A 19191-nucleotide genomic window follows, 5' to 3' on the forward strand; every position below is an offset into this window, starting at 1 on the left:
CCAGCAAAGCTATCATTCAGAAGTGAAGGTCAGATAAAGAGCTTCACAGACAAGAAAAAGCTAAAGGAGTTCATCACCACCAAACCAGGATTATATGAAATGCTGAAGGGTATTCTTTAAGAAGAGGAAGAAGAAGAAAAAGGTAAAGATAAAAATTATGAGCAACAAATAAATATCTAACAATAAGTCAATCTAAAAATCAAGTGAATAAAAAATCTGATGAACAGAATAAACTGGTGAATATAATAGAATCAGGGGCATAGAAAGGGAGTGGACTGACAATTCTTGGGAGGACAGTAGTGTGAGGGGTGAGGGAAGAGATTAGACAAAAATCTTACACCTGTGGATGAGGACAGTGGAGAGGGTAAGGGCAGAGGGTGGGGTGGGAACCAGGTGGAGGGGAACTATGGCGGGGGAGGGAAGAGGAGCATCTGTAATAATCTGAAAAATAAAGATTTAATTAAAAACACACACTTCACACACTCTTTTTCCTTCCTTCCTTTATCTATCTATCTATCATCTATCCATCCATTTATCTGTCTAAAACCAGATCAGTCTCTTGGTCCTACAAGGTAGATTTCCTAATCTACACTGCACCAAGTTTCATTCTGATTTTCTCTTTCCCATAACTAACTTTATTCTCACACAGTGAAAAACCTGGTTCCCATTATCTAATACTTGATTATCAGAAAGTCGCTTCAAAATTACCAACCCACACCACATGAAAAGAAAGCCCACTAACTACAGTTAAATATTTATTTAAAGTTCTTTTTGTCTTTAGCATGAGGACAAAGCAGTCTGAATACTGTGTTCAAATGTTACAGCGTTGATTTCATTCCTGAATAATTAGGTTATTCAAAACTGTTCTGTTGAAATATTGTTCTGTTAATTTGTTTCTATTCCATCTTAGGGTTTTCCCTATTCCTATTGATCTTATTTATTTTCTCTAAGTATATGAGTCATTAACACAATATACTAAACCAGAACTGTTCAAAAGCTGTGCTCAGAGTAATGTCAGTCCCCCCACCCAGTCCACACTTTTTCTAACCTTTCCATCTCATCCCCATCAATGCCTTGTAGCTAGCCAATCTCAATAGTCCCTGGTTTATCCTTCTTGTGTTTCATTCTGTACAAATAAGCAGATAGATGCATATTTCTTTATTGCCCCTTATTTGTTGCACAAAAGATAGAAACTAAGAATGCAATAGACCCTCCTTTGCACTGTAAAGTATATGCAAGACACCTATGACTTGTGTCCAGTTCTCTTCTGCATTTTCTTGCCATTTCCTGTATATCCCTGATACCCCATGACTAGAGAGCTCATGAAATCCTAAGTTCACTGACGTAAAATGGTATAAACACAATACAGGTGTAGCTTTAAAATGTGACTTCTGTCCTCTGCTAGACAAGCATTCTTGCCCAAGGATCCCAGAAGAAACCTCAAGTCAGTGCAGATGGAAAACACCACATCCAAACCCAAGATCCTCGTTCAAGGAACAGTCACTGTCAGCCAGATGTCCTTTCCTATTACTGGAGCTAGGCATCCAGAGGCAAAATAACCAGGGTCTAAAACAAGCAACCTCACGGATTTGTGTAGGTTTACAGATTTAAAAGGAAAGTCAAGCAGGCACTCTCTACACAGGGCCACCACTGCCCCTTCCTACAACTTTGCTTGGCTTGCAGATGGCCCAGTGCTCTGGAGGGAGGTCCCTGAGAGAAGGGCCTATGGCAGCCGGGGGCAAACTACGGCCCGCGGGCCGGATCTGGCCCGTTTTAAATGAATAAAACTAAAAAAAAAAAAGACTGTACCCTTTTATGTAATGATGTTTACTTTGAATTTATATTAGTTCACACAAACACTCCATCCATGCTTTTGTTCCGGCCCTCCGGTCCAGTTTAAGAACCCATTGTGGCCCTCGAGTCAAAAAGTTTGCCCACCCCTGGCCTATGGGGTCTGTGCTTTCCTGGCAGCTAACAGGCTGCACCTGCTCAGAGCCTACAGGACACACAGCGCAGCTGTTTTTCCTCAGCTTGAATAAGTTAGATTTAGCAGGAAGGAGGAAGGGAAGGAGGAAACAGGAAGGAACAATTCCACACCTGTCCATTTATTTCCCAGGAATTCTTCCAAGAACTCATAAGCATTGGAAAAGACTTGAGTGAATTAATTTCAGTTCCCTTATTAACACAGGCCATTACCACCTCTCACCTTCTGTCCTGGCCTTTATCTAGATCCAGAAGACTTGGCTAATACATTATTGGGACATATGTATAACTCCTTTCTGACAAGACCAGACCAACTTAGTGGGGTCAGTCCTGTTCAGATACAGAATGACTGTTTTCCCATTTGTCTGGCTGTGGACAATGAACTATAGGGATTCTGCTGCTCAGAATCTTCGGAAGCAAGTAGAGGCTGGAAAGACCTCCTCTGACCCCCGGCCATCTCTGTAGGAATTGGTTATGGATAGTTCAAGAGGCCTGGAAAACCCCTGGCTGTGAATTCCAGACCTGGTCACAGCATCCTAGGGCCCTTCAAGGTTCAGCCAAGGAGCTGGTCATTGTGAACGGCAGGTCTCCCATCAGCCTGAGCTTCTCGGACCTGCCCCAGCACTCAGTCCTCACCACTGTAAAGAAGAGCATGCTTTCGCACAGAGGCACCAGGCCACCAGCGTGGATGGATGCCCTGTCTCCTGTGTCAAATGGTGAAAACCCACCAGCAGTCCCAACCTCAGGGGAGACCCCTTATTTCCCTGCCTGCTGCTCAGAGGCTGTGGGATATGCTACAAAAGGAACCAAATTTAGGGTTAGAGTCCCTGCAACTCTGTTGATTTGGGTCAGTTCACAAAGATGACTCTCATCGTCAATGGCCTGGCCTGTACAACAGGGACCTGATAAGAGAGATTTCTCTCTTGCAAGGTTTTGGCAAACATTTAGTAAAATAACAGTGATTAATATGTGTTTTAGAAATTTAAAAATGTTCTTTAAAACGTTCTTTAAAAACTCTGACTGCCTCTCCACAAAGCAAACGATGGCAGATGGTTTATTCCAAAAGTGCAGGCGGGGGCAGCAGCCCCAAGAATGCTGCAAGCCCACCCCCAGGAGTTTATCTGACTGTGTCAGCACAGAAAGGGTTAGAAAGAGGTAACTGCCTTCCGAATTGCCATCCAGATGGGAAGGAAAGAAAAATGCAGTGCTTAGGAAGAGAGAGTTCAGTGTGACCTGGGATATTGAGAGAAATCTTAATGAGGATGTGGCGTGCAAACTGCACCTTGAAGGGAGACCAGGTGTGGACAGGAAGAGAGAAAGGGGAAGTCATTACATGCATTTTGTATCATCTTTTGGGTAAATCAGGATACTATAAATTTGTCGGTATTTTTTAGTTGGAGTATTAACTATTTCTCAGAAGTAGCTTTTTATCATGGTGAAAAGCCATTGTGTTTAACGATGTCTAGAGGTGGTAGAGAAATTGCAGGGGCCACACACTGCCCAGCCAGAGTGAACCTCATCCTGGATTCAGCCATCACAAGGCTGTGCAGCTCTGTAGCCCCTCTGGCCTGTAGAGAAATGTATGCTATGGGGTCATGGCAAAGATCCAAGTAGCGTTAGAGGGGGCTCGTGTTTAATGAGCATCAACCAGGTGCCAGCGATGCACTGAGCTCCTCCAGGCTTTGGTGTTATCATTGGCATTTTACTGGTGTGGAAAGTAAAGCCTTAGAGAGAAGTTCGGCAACATATCATATAGCCAGGAGTTTAACTCTTTGGAAATAAATGAGAACAAGCACTTGTAGGTGCTTTTATTTTGTGGGTCTGCTTTGCATTCCTCAGGTGTCTCCATGGAAGCCATTCTGAAACTCTTTGGAGAATACTTCTTTAAATTCTGTAAGAAGTCTGGCTATGACAGGATGTTACGAACACTGGGAGGAGATCTCACGGAGTTTATTGAAAATCTAGATGCCCTCCACAGTTACCTTGCACTTTCTTATCGGGTAAGGCGATCTGAGGCTGGTCTTGGTGGTCCAGAGAAGAAGTGCCTGTAGGCATTTTGGGTCATCTGGGGCCATCTCTCTGCCTCCCCCCAAAGCAGGCAGTTGCAAGGGGCCTGCAGAATCCTTGGTACCTGGTATCAGTGGACTGAAGAGTTTCCTTGGGCAAGGAATGGAAAATGTATACCTGCTGAGCACTTTTATAAAATAGTCAACCCTAAAAGAAGGGCAAGCTAGAGAAGTCAGCTTTGTGGTGGAGGATGACCTGTTTAATGGGGCTGGTGTGGGTTTGGAATTAAGTCTAGAAGATTGATCACCACAGAACTAAGGCTGGGTAATAGCCAGGTTTCAGTGCATTTGCAAAATCTCTCCTCAGGTTTCCTGGCCTTGATGGAGCTGATAAAAAGCTTCTGTGGCCAGATTCATTTGTTCATGTATCAGAAGGAAAGACTTGGCAGGGCCAAGAGCTGGAATCGGACATGGTCCAACTCTGATTAACCCATGGAGTGACTGCCTGAGGTTTTAGCAAACCAATGTCCCTATTGGGGAGTGTCTTTCTGGAGTTCATGCCTTGGTTTTCTTATTTGTAGAGATCATCGAAAATTCAAACACTTAGACTCCCTTTTCTGTGTTAGAAAATAAAATGTTTTAATGAAAACACGAAGCAACATTTACACATATCATAATAATAGTTCATTATTTTATATTAGTTCATATTTATTTTAGGGCCCTTTATAGTTTATCATTTTTGTATTTAATGCTTATCACCACCTTTGAAGGACTGTCGTGAGGATGAAATGAGATAATGTATGTTAAAATGTCTCATGAATCATAGTGCACCCTTACAGTTGTTAAAAGGGAAAAGTATTATTTCCTCCAGTTTCCAGAGAGGGAATAAGAGGCTTAGAAACCTTAATTGACTTCTAGTAGGATGAATAGCTGGGTCTGTCTTGTTGTTACAATGTGAACAACTCAAAAATGGAGACAGTGCCCAGCCAGTGTGGCTCAATGTTTGAGCATTGACCTATGAACCAGGAGGTCATGGTTTGATTCTAGGCCAGGGCACATGCCTGGTTGCAGCCTCAATTCCCAGTGGGGTGCATGCAGGAGGCAGCTGATCAGTGATTCTCTCTCATCGTTGATGTTTCTGTCTTTCTCCCTTCCTCTCTGAAATAAATAAATATCCTATATAATAAAAGCCCAGTGACCAAACGGTGGCACAACCAGTTAACCAGTTGCTATGACACGCACTGACCATGGGGGGTAGGGGAGGGGGGGGCAGACGCTCAACGCAGGAGCTGCCCCCTGGTGATCAGTGCGCTCCCGCAATGGGAGCGCAGCTCAGCTGACTGGGATGAGCGGCTCCTCCCACTGCGAACCTCCTCCTGAAGCCCACAGGCCCCGCAGTGCTGCTGCAGGGCTGGCAGAGCTGACCCCAGAGGTTGGGAGGCAGGTTCGTGGCCTGGCCACTGTGGGACTGAGGCCTGCTCTGCTGCCTCTCAGTGCTATTGTCCCTGGGCCTGGCCCTGACCAGGCTCCCTGGAGAGGTGAGTGCTCCGGCTCGTCGAAAGATGCCAGACCAGGGAGCAGCTGCTCAGAGGGCAGGTCCACAGCCGCTTGGCTGACCTGGATGAGCAGTGTTCCCACAGCAGGCTGATCCCCACAGGCCACGCCGCCCCCAGTAGTGCACGAATCCCATGCACCAGGCCTCTAGAATATACAATATAGATTAGAGAGAGTGAAAGGATCCCTGGTTAGAAGGTCAGACACTGCCATTTCCTGGCTGGTGATTCCAGACAAGTTAGTTGCCCTCTCTGGACCTCAATTTTTTTACATATTTATTGAATAAATATGTATTCAGCACTTACTTTGTGCCAAGCGCTTTCTTAGACATTACACACAGTGAAAAAATAGAATAAATGGGGGGGGCGGAATCCTACCTCATAGTGATGTCTTGATTAAAGAGATAACATGTGGAAGTCCCCAGCATTGTAATCAGGCCAGAAGGAGCATTCCATTTTTAATGACTTTCTTCCTTCCCCTTCCTTTTCTCTCCAGTCAATATGGCTAGTTTTAAAATTCTGATAATTTATATGGTAACTTACTGTCAAATTTCTTAGCTAAAGCTCTACAATTAGAATATAAAAAAGTATAGTTAGGCCCTTTCAATAATCTTTCATAATACTTTTTGATATCATATCTTTCATCTGAAAATTTGGCTAATATTTTATACCACAGTCCTGGAGAACATAGTAATATGTTCTTCCATTTATTCATTATATCAAAAACATTACGGAATATATTTTATGTTCCATATATTGTTCTCAGCATGTTACTGTCACTAATATGATAAGAAGGAAAGGCATCGAGGTTCTGAAATCCCCAAGTCTACTGTTTCTATACCCATTTCTGCTACCTTTCCTCTGGTAGTTATTCCTTCATATGTCAAAACCAATGCTAAAGAAGCAGTTAATAGAACTTCTCTAGGGGTAAGTGAGGATATTTTGCATAAGATAAATAAAATACATAAATGTTGCCATATGCAAGCTGAAATGAAATACATGGCAATGATAACTGATAGCTATATAGTGCTGCTTTATACTCAGCAAAATATTATCGATTGTTTTTTTAGGTAAAAGTAAAATAATGTTAGCTTTTCTTTATGTTTGTCTCTAATAATTTGGCAGTCCCTTACAGGCATTCATTTCTGGTTATAACTGTAGTTAACTTTTACTGAGTGCTAATTATGAGGCAGGTATTGGGCTAATTTATAAACATTGAATTATCCTCTTAACCCCTAAGATTAGGTACCTTTACTTTTCCCACTACACAGATGAGAAAACTGACATCCAGAATGGTCAAGTAACTGTTCTAAATCGCCCCAGGTTGTGGTAGCTGAGCTAGTACCCAAATCCAGGTGTGCCTGATTCCAAAAACCATGCTCCTGCTTGCTTCTCATTACTTTCTCTTTGCTCTGATTCTCCACTTCCATAAAGCCCTATTTTAATAAAAAAATAACATTATAGTTATGTTATTCAGAGCATTGGAGCCACTGATCAGAAGAATTGAAAGCTCAACCTTTGAGAAGTATCTCTGGGAAGTGGCCTAGGCTGGGAACGAGACGTGAGTGGGGAAACTGTCACAGGAGTTAGTCTATTTTTAAGTTAGTCCTTCTGTATGCCTTTATTTTTCCCACTATGCAGGGTTTGGATATAATTTTTTAAAAAATAACTTTTAATTTCCTGTTTTATCACATAATTTTAAACGTGATACTTCAAATCTTTTTTATATTCTGTCAAGATACAAACACACACACACACATACATACATGCACTCTATGTATATATTTTTGGGAAGATAAAATAATTATTTTGGGGAAAACTTCTCATTTTAACTGGCAACTCTCCCAACACACACACACACACACACACACACACACACACACACACACCCCTCCCACACATCCACTCCACATTGGGAGAGGGCAAAGATCTCAGAAAGAATGCACCTCAATCTGTTCCTTCACTCAGACCAAAAGCTGTGAGCCAGGGTGCTGAGCTGCCTGCTCATCAAGCAGGGACCCTCTCCCCCAGCAGAGTCCTCACCCTCACTTCCTGATGACATTCCTCTAACGTGACATGGTGCGTTCCTGGATGGCAACGCTTATTCCTGGAGAAAGATGATCTCTGCTGATGTATCCTTGATGTTTCAAATGTGAAAATTTTCGCTACACAGGACATTATTCTTCCAGAACAAGAAATAAACTCTTCTCCACTTGCAAATTCCTCTGAGCCCCTGACCTTTCTGAGAGTGAAGATATCCATGGTAACTTGGTCACAAACCAAGCATGGCAACCCTTGGAGTGAGGAGGAAAGCAGCATGATAGCTGGAAAGGCTTTGTGAGGATCAAAATGTTGTGCCATTATGAATTTAGCTTTAGTTGCCCGAAGCCTCAGTTTCCTCCTCTTTATAATGAAGCTCATACTTGCATATATAGTTGGTTAGGGGGTTAGTTATAATATACATTGCTGATATATAGGGACCATGGTAGATTTTGTTTTTGTATGAGTAGGGAGGGTCAGAATATAGTTCTGTGTGCTGTAATGGATAAGTACTTTTGGTTCACAAAGCCTTAAGAAGCATAATTTAAACAACTTGCATTCACTGGGAAAAACATGCTGTGTCTTTTAATTAGGAGATGAATGCACCATCGTTTCGTTTGGAGAAAGGAGCAGACGAGAAAATGCTTCTCCATTACTACTCTGATAGAAGTGGTCTGTGCCACATTGTACCAGGTATGGGGACAGCTTAACCCGTTGCACAGCTATGAGGTCTCCGTGGCTTTCCCCACAAGTTCTCCAGGTGGCTCAGAGCCAGCTGTGGGCAGGAAGTTACACTCCATCTCTTCCAGTGTCTGAAGCTTTGCCACCTTGACCATTATTCCCAAAGTTCTGAGTCTTTAAAATAAGTTTTCAACGTGCCAAAAAAAGGAATAATTTTCACTTTTATTTCAACGTTGAAAATTAGGCTGGTTTTTACATAGTTGTAATAATTCTGCATATATTCTTTTGTATCAACTTTTTTTTTTGTATTCAGCATTATAGAAAAATCATCCTCCCATGTTCGTACGGTCTGCAAAACCACCATCTATGGATGGGTTTTGGGCATCTCCAATATTCAACATTGTAATTAACCAACCCCCTATTTTTGATATTTTAGTTGATACCGTTGTTGCTATTGTAAACAGTACTGTGATGAACATCTTCAGGCATGCTTTTGCCTTTTTTATATAACCCTGGGTTAGAGTCCCAGAGGCACACTTTAAAAACATGATCCTTAATGCTTTTACAATGAATTTTGATTACATTATTTCCAGAGTTCATTTAATAAGTTAAATATTTCCCTGAAATAAACCAACACACAAAAGATGCTTAATTTAGAGTGGCAGGGATATACTCGTATAGTCATGTATAGTTTAAGCCATGTATAGCTTAAATCTCTGTAAAGTTATTTTATTTTTTAATTTTATTAATATTTCATATGCTGCTTGTCTTGAGGCAAGGCACGGACTTGGTGAACTCTGGAGTGTTAATCAGAAGTTTTATAACTTGATTATTTTTTTTCTGACACACTGCCTTCTGCCATCCCTCACTAATAGGTGTTCTTCTGCTGGCTACAGGTATCATTGAAGCTGTGGCCAAAGACTTCTTCAACATTGATGTGTCCATGGAGATACTTGACATGAATAAGGAAGCAGAGAGGACAGGGAAGATGGAGCACGTTGTGTTTCTGATTGTGCAGAAGCCTCACGGACAGATAAGAAGAGCAAAGCCAAATAGGTTACAAGATGGTCAGGACATCCAGAGAGACCAGGAGGTACTGGGTTTGCTGTGTCCTCAGAAAGCATAGTCCCTCCTAGTGGGAGAGTCAACTGCACCTTCTACTAGTGGATTAAGGCAGGGTTTCTCATTCTTAGCTACTGACATTCTGGACTAAATAATTCTTTGTTGTGATGGACTCTCCTGTGCAGTATAGGATGTTTAACATCACCTCAGGTCTCTATCAATTAGATGCTAGCAGCACCCTGCCCCACAATTGTGGCCATCAAAAATATCTTCAAGCATTGCCAAATGTCCCCAGCTAGGGGTATGGGACAAAATCACTCCTAGTTACCACTTGTTTAAGGTAACCTAAATATGTGTTGGGAAGTTTTCTGGGGTATACCTTAGCCTGGAAAATTTTCACCTATAGAAATACTAATATAAAGGTTTTGAAATCTGACCCTGTGGCTTATTTTGCAACCTTTCTGAAATAAACTGACCTTTCAAGTCCTTAGTGCCCATTTATGCAGCTGGGACCAGGGGTCTGGAGTGAACTCATGATCCTGTGGTTGGCTACCTCAGTTGTGACTTACAGATGTTCTATTATCTTTTTAGGCACCACATATATTAGATGCACAGCTCTGTATCCATATAGCTTGTACAAATATCCAGATAAGCCTGTGATTCCTGGAGCACACAGTGTTTATATCTTACAGCAAAGCCCACTCAGGTCTGTTCACTGCAGAATCTACAACCATGGGAAGAGAAGATGACCATGTGTGATTTCCTGCCAGCCCACTCTTATAAAAGGTTCTTGCTGCCTTTGAGAGAGAACCAGCCTGAGGATTAATTATATAAAAATCTCAGGGCTTACAAAGTCTTGGTAGGATTGACCTTGCAGCTCTTGCTGTTCCTTTGGCCCCAATCACAGCAAATGGGGCGTGTGCATCTCCAGTTCCATGACCAGTCATGTGACCAGGCGCACATGCTTCTCTCCCTGTCACTGCAGGCCGTCCAGGCAGCTTTCCTAAGGATGAAGGAGAAATATTTGAGTATCTCTGTTTGCCCTGTGAAGAAATCTCGCTGGGAAGTTGTGAGAAGTATAGTCATGTTTGGAAAAGGTGAGTGGGCTATTCTTCCAACCTTGGCTCCCAAGAGTGATTGTACACTAAAGGCCAAAGTCTTCAATGATTGTTATGTTCCTGATTCTGCAGAATTTGGATTTGGCTGGTATGGTTTTTAAATTTAAAATGTCAGATTCTAACTTGCCTCCCTTTGCCCCCTTGATTTGTGCTGGGTGACATGGAGATACAGTTTCCCCTGTAGTCAGAGAGGATTGGAATCAGCCCTACTGGGTGACGGTGCTGAAGAGAAGGAAGATGAGTACTGACATATTATCAAGAAAAATGAATTGTCCATGGCTCCTCAGGCCTTCTGCAGTGGCATGCATTTCTGGCCTAGAAGTCTGTGATTAATAAGCATGGTGTCCAGTAATGCAAAGGGCACTGAATCAAGAGGCAAGAGAGCAGATTTCTGGCTCTGTCCCTGGGGAGCTGTGTAATCGTGAACAAGGCCCTTCATCTTCCATCTGAAAAGTGAAGGCAGTAGTCTCTCTGCTGGCTGGTCTCCGGATCAGCACCTAATGCCCGAATCAGAATAAGGGTTCTGACCCACCAGGAGAAGGGAGCTAGCGTGTCCTCATCAAGTCCCCCTGGATCATGATGACATGCATCCGGGAGAAGGTCTGCAGGGCTCAAAGGGCTGCATTTTAAGTCCCTCAAGCCACGGCAAACTACTCAAACACACAATTGACATCCTTTGTCTAGGGCATTTTCATATCAAAAAGGCTCCATTTAGAATCTCTACCCTCTGCCAAATAGGGCTGTTGGTTAAATTTTAATGTGTCACCCAAAACTGTCAGTCTCAAAAGCTCCATGGCAAATGTCCCTGACGCTGGGCCCGGCACACACACTCTGCTCTGTGAGCTCATTGTCTGGCTGTCACTGTTTCAATGCAGGCTCTGTTTTCATGGCGAGACATAATTGGCCTAGAAACTCTTCAGCGGCAGGCAGAAACTTGGCGGGGGCAGGGGCACTTCTCAACCTGGTAGCAAGTTTTCCGTTTGTTTTAATTTGGAAGAGGAATTGCCATGGCCATCTGGAGATGCGGAGGGAGCCTGCAGAAGAGTGGGGACTGCACTTTGCCTGGGAAACATTTAAGATCCTCTCCTGAGCGCCACTCTGTGCCAGGTTGGTGGCGCAAGTAGTCTGTGAACAGGACTCTTCTTCTTTTTTCACATCCAGGGCATCTCCTGAACACCTTTGTGCCGCTTTATCCCAAGCAGCTCTGGATTGAAGTTAAGACATTCTGCAATGCTTTTCCTTTCCACGTCGTGTTTGATGAATCAGTAAGGGGCCCCTTTTCTCTGGATCTTGGATTGGGGATACTCTGGGGACCTGAGCATGTTGTATAGTCATTCTGGCTGGTAGTGACTTTTAAGTTCTTGAAGAGTGCCCAGGGTTTGGGAGACCAGGACTTAGCTGCATAGGGCCATTGACTTCCTTCTCATTGTGGCAGCCTCCAGAAACCAGATGCAGAGTCTCTTGGTAAATACGGGAGGAAGCAGCGCCAAGAGGTCTGAACTAGTGAGTGCATAAGAAAGTTTGCCACTAGCGAAAAAGGAAGTGACACTAAAATTCACAATCCCAAGAAATAAAGGAACGCTGTCATTAGCAATGGCAGAGGAATTCTAAATGTGACCACTCATCAACCTTATGCCTCCATGGGTGTGCCAATCCGACTTTACTTTCTGCAACTTGAAAGTGGGAAGAGGTCAGTGGCATGAGTTGGCCACTGTGGGTGTTGTGAGAATGACCATTAACAAGTAATGTTTGTTCATTTTCAATTTCCTTGGATAAAACATATGTCAACTAAATTGATTATGAACTCATTAAAAGGCCAATTAGGCAAAGTAAATTTGGCCCAAAAGATTAGCTAACATGCTATCAGCCATTGTGACTCTCTCTGTTATTTATGTGAATGCATAAATATGCTAAATCACCACTTGTGAGTGAACTTCTGGTTACAGAGTCTATGGCATTTACTCACTTGAAGATCATCTATGCTTGCAAAGAATTTATCTAATTAAGGAAATCAAGCACCCCATAAGAACTAACTAGGAAATTATAACGCAATATACCTCGGTTTTCCCTAATGTCCTGAGGATATTATTATTGCTACTATTAATATTTTAAATTCTGATTTGCTTTTAAAAATCCATTTATCTTTAAGTTTTGGGAATAGAATAACAGAAAATTTAATAATACTAATTCATAAGGTTAGGTTGATTTCTATAGCCTCCCAAAGTCCCCCTGGTGATAAAGCTAAGTATGCTTGGACAGCTGGTACTAGCAGTGGGCATTTCATGTAAAGGGTGCTCACCTTGCTCCTTCCTTCTGTGTGTTCCCTGGACCCAGCCTGCATATCAGGTCCAATGCGATATAATTTGCTAGTTTCTTTATTAATTAATTCTAAACAGAGGAAGAGAGAGAAGTCTCACAGAGCTAGGGAAGCACTATTGGCCCAATTGAGAGCTTTAACTTCTGTTTCTTGTTAGTCAGAGATATGCATTTGAGCACTTCAATACTATTGTTTTCTCTTTCAGAGATTAGCTGCGGATTTGAGTTTTAAAATAACATTTGTTGCTTCCCTGGTGTTTATTCCATTATTCACCCCCCCTACTCACCCCACCCCCATCCCCGGCCAGTGAGTCACACAGCATGGCCAGAAAGATATTTCTAAGGGAACGTTAATGGTGCAGGTTGCTTTCCATTCCTTAGTCTTACATCTGTCCTCTGTGCATAGCTGAGGGTCAAGCAAATGGGAGTGAATATTCAGAAGTATGTCCCAGGACTCCAAACACAGAAGATTCGATTAGATGAATATTTCTCCATCATTCATCCTCAAGTTACCTTCAACATTTCCAGCATCTGCAAATTTATCAACAGTCAATTTGTCCTGAAGGCACGGAGAGAAATGATGCCTGAAGCATGGAAACGTCAACCCACGCTCAAACTCCGAGGTAGTAACTCCTCCCTTCCCCCTTGCTCTCCGCTGTTTGGGGGATTGGTTAGAAATGAAAGAGGCAGAGCCTTCCAATTTCCTGAAAAAAGTTGGATAAAAAGTGGGGCAGGGATTGCATTCAGAACAGTTACTTTTCTTACATTTCTATTTGGCTTGATCTATAAGCAATATATTTTATATCTTCAATCAATTCTGGTTTAGACACAAATGGACACTAATTATATATCATCCTACTATAAAAAAGACAGACATTAAATTAGTACCAGTAGTACCATGTGCATTATATGGCATGTTTTATAAAATATTAAAATATATTTTATTTTATATAAAATGAAATTGTAGCCTCTGTTACCAAAATTTTTAGAGTGCACATGGTACTATTTTTTTATTTAATATATTTTTTATTGATTAAGATATTACATATGTGTCCTTATCCCCATGTTACCCCTTCCCCCCCGCCCCCCCCTCATGCCCTTACCTGGCAAATGGTGAGAGTTCCTTTTTCTTCTTCCTCTTCTTAAAGAATACCTTTCAGCATTTCATATAATGCTGGTTTGGTGGTGATGAACTCCTTTAGCTTTTTCTTATCTGTGAAGCTCTTTATCTGACCTTCTATTCTGAATGATAGCTTTGCTGGATAAAGTAATCTTGGTTGTAGGACACATGGTACTATTGATACTAATTTAACATCTGTATTTTGTATAATAACCTGATCATTTGACCTATAGTTAATAGGGCACACATTTTGCTTTCATTTTAGTTTCTTTGTGGTAAATTTTACATAACATAAATACAGCAAATTAGACATTTAAAAAGCTACTACAAAGATCAAAGGAAGTATCAAATTCAATTCAAACTATAGTAAATAAAGACGCAAAAAACATGAAAGTTCTAAAATATGGCAACAATAACATGAAATGGGGGGGATGTGTAAAAATGTATCAACTGCTGTAGTAACTAAACTGCTATACGTAAAGAATGGAACACATAAACCTCATTGGAAGCCACAAACCAACAACTTATAAAAGATATACAAAGGAAAAAAAAAGGATATGAACAAAAAAGGCTCTATTGAAAATAAACAGACAAAAAGGACATAAAGGAAGAGGTTAAGGGGGAAGGGAAAGGAACAGAGGAGAACTATAAAAACAGCCAAGACAATTAACAAAACGGCAACAAGTACATGTTTGTCAATAATTACTTTAAATGTAAAGGGATTAAATGCTCCAATAAAATGGCATAGTTAAGGTGGCTGAATGAATTAAGAAACGTGACCCATTATATATTGCCTACAAGAGACTCACTTCAAATCAAAAGACACATGCAGACTGAGAGTGAACAAACAGAAAAAGATATTCCATGCAAATAGAAACAAAAAGAAAGCTGAAGTAGCAATACTTACATCAGACAAAACAGACTTTAAAACAAAAGTGGAATCGCTAGGTCTTATGATAATTCTGTTTCTAATTTATTGAGGAATTGCCATTTTGTTTTCCAAAACTGCTGTACATTTTAAATTGCTATATGGAGTGCACAAGAATCCCAATTACTCCACATCCTCATGACCACTTGTTATCTCCTGCTTTTCTGTTTTCTGTTTGTTTGCTCATGCCCTTGACCGGAATCGACCCCGGGACCTCTCAGTCCGCAGGCCGACGCTCTATCCACTGAGCCAAACCGGTTTTGGCTTAATGTTTTTTTTAAAAAAATATTTTTTAATTGATTTCAGACGGGAAGAAAGAAGGAGAAAGAGATAGAAACATCAAGATGAGAGAGAATCATTCATTGATCAGCTGCCTCCTGCACACCCCATACTGGGGATTGAGTCCACAACCTAGGCATGTGCCTTGACCAGGAATTGAACTGTGACCTCCTGGTTCATAGGTCGATGCTCAACCACTGAGCTACACCACCCAGACTGATTGAGCATTTTTAATGTGTGTATTGGCCATTTGTATATATATTTTTAGAGAAATGTCTACTCAAATCCTTTGCTCATTTTTTAATTATTTTGTCTTTCTGTTGTTGAGTTGTAGGAGTTCACTAAATATTCTGGATATTAACCCCTTATCAGAAATATGATTTGCAAGTATTTTCTTCTTTTCCATTGGGGGGGGGCATTTTACTCTGTTGATTGAGTCCTTTGGTGCTCAGATGTTTTACATTTTGATGTGATCCAAATTATCTAGTTTTTTCTTTTATTGACCGTGCTTTTGGTGTCACATAGAAGAAATCATTGCCAAATCCAATGTCACTCAGGTCTTCTGTGCTTTCTTCTAAGAGTTTTATCATTTTACCTCTTACATTAACTATTCTGAGTTAATTTTTATACATGGTGTGAGAGGGGACACATTTTGAGCTGTCTTTTTATTAAACTTGTAATTAGGTGTTCTCAGTATAACAGTAGAGATACCTGGGCAGAAAATGATGTGCTCTGGGAATCCCAAATGAGTTGTAGAGTAGAGTGATGGGTGATGAGGCTGCAAGATGAGGGCTTGAGCTCTATTGCGCAGTTGGGAACATTTTTAAGTGTCTGCCATGTCCAGATTTGAGGTTTAGGATGGTCACTCTGGAGGCATCTGAAGGATGGCCCAGAGAGTAGGGAATTGGAGCACTGGAGGCCAGGTGGAGGCTGCCACTGGAGAACAGGTGGGAAGCTTTAAAGCACTGAGTGCACTCAGGCAGTGGCACTGGGTGGTGATCAGGGAACAGAGGCACAACATAATTAAGGCAGAAATTGGTGACTGGATGTAGGAGTTGAAAACGAGTACTTAGGATACTTATTAATTTTCTTGCTTGGGTAACTGGATGATGAAGGTGATTAATGGAGAAAAGATATGATGTAAACTCCTTGAGAGCACAAACTTTCATCAGTTTGAGTCACTGCTACATTCTCAATGTCTAAGACCACGTGCCTGGCTCATAGCAGGGACTAAGTGCATATGTTATGAAAGAATTAATAAAGAAAGAAAAGATGGGCAGAGGAGATAAAAGGTGAATTCAGTGATATCTATGTATATAAATACTTAATAGGTATTTTAAAAATCACTGTTAATGGGAATGTAAATTGTCACAATCTCTTTAGAGGACAATTTAGCAATATGTATCAAAGCCTTAAAATGAACATATTCTTTGTTTCAGGAATTTAATGTATAAAAATATATCCTTTAACATAATAGCCATAATTGTACACAATGAGTTACTTTAAGTTACTTTCTCATTGAATGTTGTTTAGATCAGTAAACGAGATGGAATATAATCAATTCTAGCTTATTACTTTAATGTCATATAAGTGTAGCCAGCAAAAAAGATGCATATCTACACTTAATAACATGGAAGAATATCTATTATATATTTTAAATGAAAAATGCAGATTACAAAAAGAAGATGCCAGATAACTCTTTTTGGGGGGCAGGGGAGGGCTTATAAAAATATATATTACTTAAAGTACTATGCAGCTATAAAAAAGAAGGATTTCTTACCCTTTGAGACAGCATGGAGGGTATTATGCTAGGCAAAATAAGCCAGTCAGAGAAAGTCAAGTATCACATGATCTTACTCATATGTGGAATCTATGAGTGAGATCATAGTTTATTCAACAAAATAAACTGATGCATAAAATAGATGCAGAGACATAGAAGCATGGACCAGATTGATGAATCTCAGAGGAAAGTGAGTGGTGGGGGAGGTGGGGATAGATTAACCAAAGAACTTATATCCATACTAGAGGCCCAGTGCATGAAATTTGTGCCCTCAGGGGGGGTCCCTCAACCTGGCCTGTGCCCTCTCATAGTCCAGGAGCCCTCAGGGGACATCTGACTGACAGCTTAGGCCTGATCCCCCTGGGAGCCTAAGCCATCAGTCAGACATCCTTAGTGCTGCTGCAAAGGTGGGGAGGCTCCTGCCACTGCCACTGTGCTCGACAGCCATGAGCCTGGCTTCTGGCTGAGCAGTGCTCCCCCTGTGAGATTGGGCCAAAACCAGCTCTCCGACATCCCCTGAGGAGTCCTGGATTGCAATAGGGCGCAGGCCAGGCAAGGGACCCCACCAGTGCACAATTGAGGTCCGGAGAGACGCGGGAGGTTGGCCAGCTGGGGAGGGACATCTGACTGACAGCTTAGGCCTGATCCCCCTGGGAGCCTAAGCCATCAGTCAGACATCCTTAGTGCTGCTGCAAAGGTGGGGAGGCTCCTGCCACTGCCACTGTGCTCGACAGCCATGAGCCTGGCTTCTGGCTGAGCAGTGCTCCCCCTGTGAGATTGGGCCAAAACCAGCTCTCCGACATCCCCTGAGGAGTCCTGGATTGCAATAGGGCGCAGGCCAGGCAAGGGACCCCACCAGTGCACAATTGAGGTCCGGAGAGACGCGGGAGGTTGGCCAGCTGGGGAGGGCTCCAGGGCATGTCCAGCCCCTCTCGCTCAGTCCTGATCGGCCAGACTCCAGCAGCAAGCTAACCTACCAGTCAGTGTCTGCCCCCTGGTGGTCAGTACATGTCATAATGAGCAGTTGAGCCACCTTAACATATCATTAGCATATTACGCTTTGATTGGTTGAACGGCCAACTGGTTGACCGGACACTTAGCATATTAGGCTTTTATTATATAGGATATGCATAACCCATGGACACAGATAATAGTATGGTGAAGGCCTGGTTAGGGGGTTGTGGGAGTGGATGGGTAAGAGGTAGAGAGGGTCAATGGGAGGGAAAAAGGGGACATCTATAGTACCTTCAACAATAAAGAATCAAAATTTAAAGAATAAGAGCCCTTGCCTGTTTGGCTCAGTGGTTATAGCTTCAGCCCTTGAACTGAAGGGTCAAGGGCAAGTACCTGGGTTGCAGGCTCAATCCCCGGCCCTGGTTGCGGTGCATGTGGGAGGCAATCAATCGATGTGTCTCTCTCATATTGATGTTTCTCTCTGTGTCTCTCTCCCTCCCTTCCACTCTCTAAAAATCAATGGAAAAAAAGATCCTTGGGTGAGGATTAACAAAAAAATAAACTAATAATAATAAAAGTAAAAATAAGTAAATAATAATAAAAGAAATAAAAGCAGACCTATACTGCAAAATATTAACAGTAATTATGTGGTGAAATTCTAAGCAAATTTTTGTCTTCCACATTTTCCTTTTTTGCAGTGGATGCACATTACTTTTATACTAAAACAATAAGCATATATATTTTTAAAGAAATGTGCATATTGAGTCTGGGAAGCAAGGTTTCCTCTGGAAATACAGACTCATTGTCAGCATGGTATAGATGAAGTTGTGGAATGCTAAAAGAGAAGACTACCAAGACAGAACCCTGGTGAACACCGACATTTAACGAATGAGCAACAACAACAAGCCTAAAGGAATAATTGAAAGAAGCAGGGAGACCTCAGGAAGAAAACAGTCAGGGAGGATGGTCTGCTTCACACCAGCAAGCAGCATATTGGCTGAGGAAGGGAAAGACCGGCAGACTTGTGTAGGAGCAGGTGTTTGGAGGCCATGTAGAGACGGGGGGATGAATAAGTGGAGGCAGGAAGTATAGATAACTTTCACGAAATTTGACTAAAATGGAAGGAGTGAGGCTGTGCCCTGGCTAGAAAGGCTCACTATGTGGTGATGGTCTGGGAGCCAGGTCCTCTCCTGTTGGTAACTGGCTTTCTTGTCACATTTCTCTCCGTGATGGCAAGGCCAGATGATCTGGATGGAGTCCGTGAGGTGCATGATATACCTGTGCTCCCCGAAGCTCCGCAGCCTGCAGGAGCTGGAGGAACGGCAGATGCATCTTTCTGACCTCGCCCCCCACGACACCACCAGGGATCTC

General features: G+C 42.1%; 1 protein-coding gene across 1 annotated transcript in view; it reads left to right on the top strand.

The window, feature by feature from the left end:
* The window catches only part of LOC102758657 (guanylate cyclase soluble subunit beta-2), a 79975-nt gene that overhangs the window by 33411 nt on the left and 27373 nt on the right, over positions 1 to 19191 (top strand). The window contains exons 5-11 of the mRNA XM_015563783.1: positions 3823 to 3983; positions 8176 to 8275; positions 9160 to 9356; positions 10311 to 10422; positions 11605 to 11708; positions 13166 to 13382; positions 19058 to 19185. Of these exons, the coding sequence (XP_015419269.1) occupies positions 3823 to 3983; positions 8176 to 8275; positions 9160 to 9356; positions 10311 to 10422; positions 11605 to 11708; positions 13166 to 13382; positions 19058 to 19185 (1019 nt within the window). The remainder of the gene's footprint in view (positions 1 to 3822; positions 3984 to 8175; positions 8276 to 9159; positions 9357 to 10310; positions 10423 to 11604; positions 11709 to 13165; positions 13383 to 19057; positions 19186 to 19191) is intronic.

Source organism: Myotis davidii, unplaced genomic scaffold, assembly GCF_000327345.1.
Source record: "Myotis davidii unplaced genomic scaffold, ASM32734v1 scaffold39, whole genome shotgun sequence".
In the NCBI taxonomy this organism is placed as follows: domain Eukaryota; kingdom Metazoa; phylum Chordata; class Mammalia; order Chiroptera; family Vespertilionidae; genus Myotis; species Myotis davidii.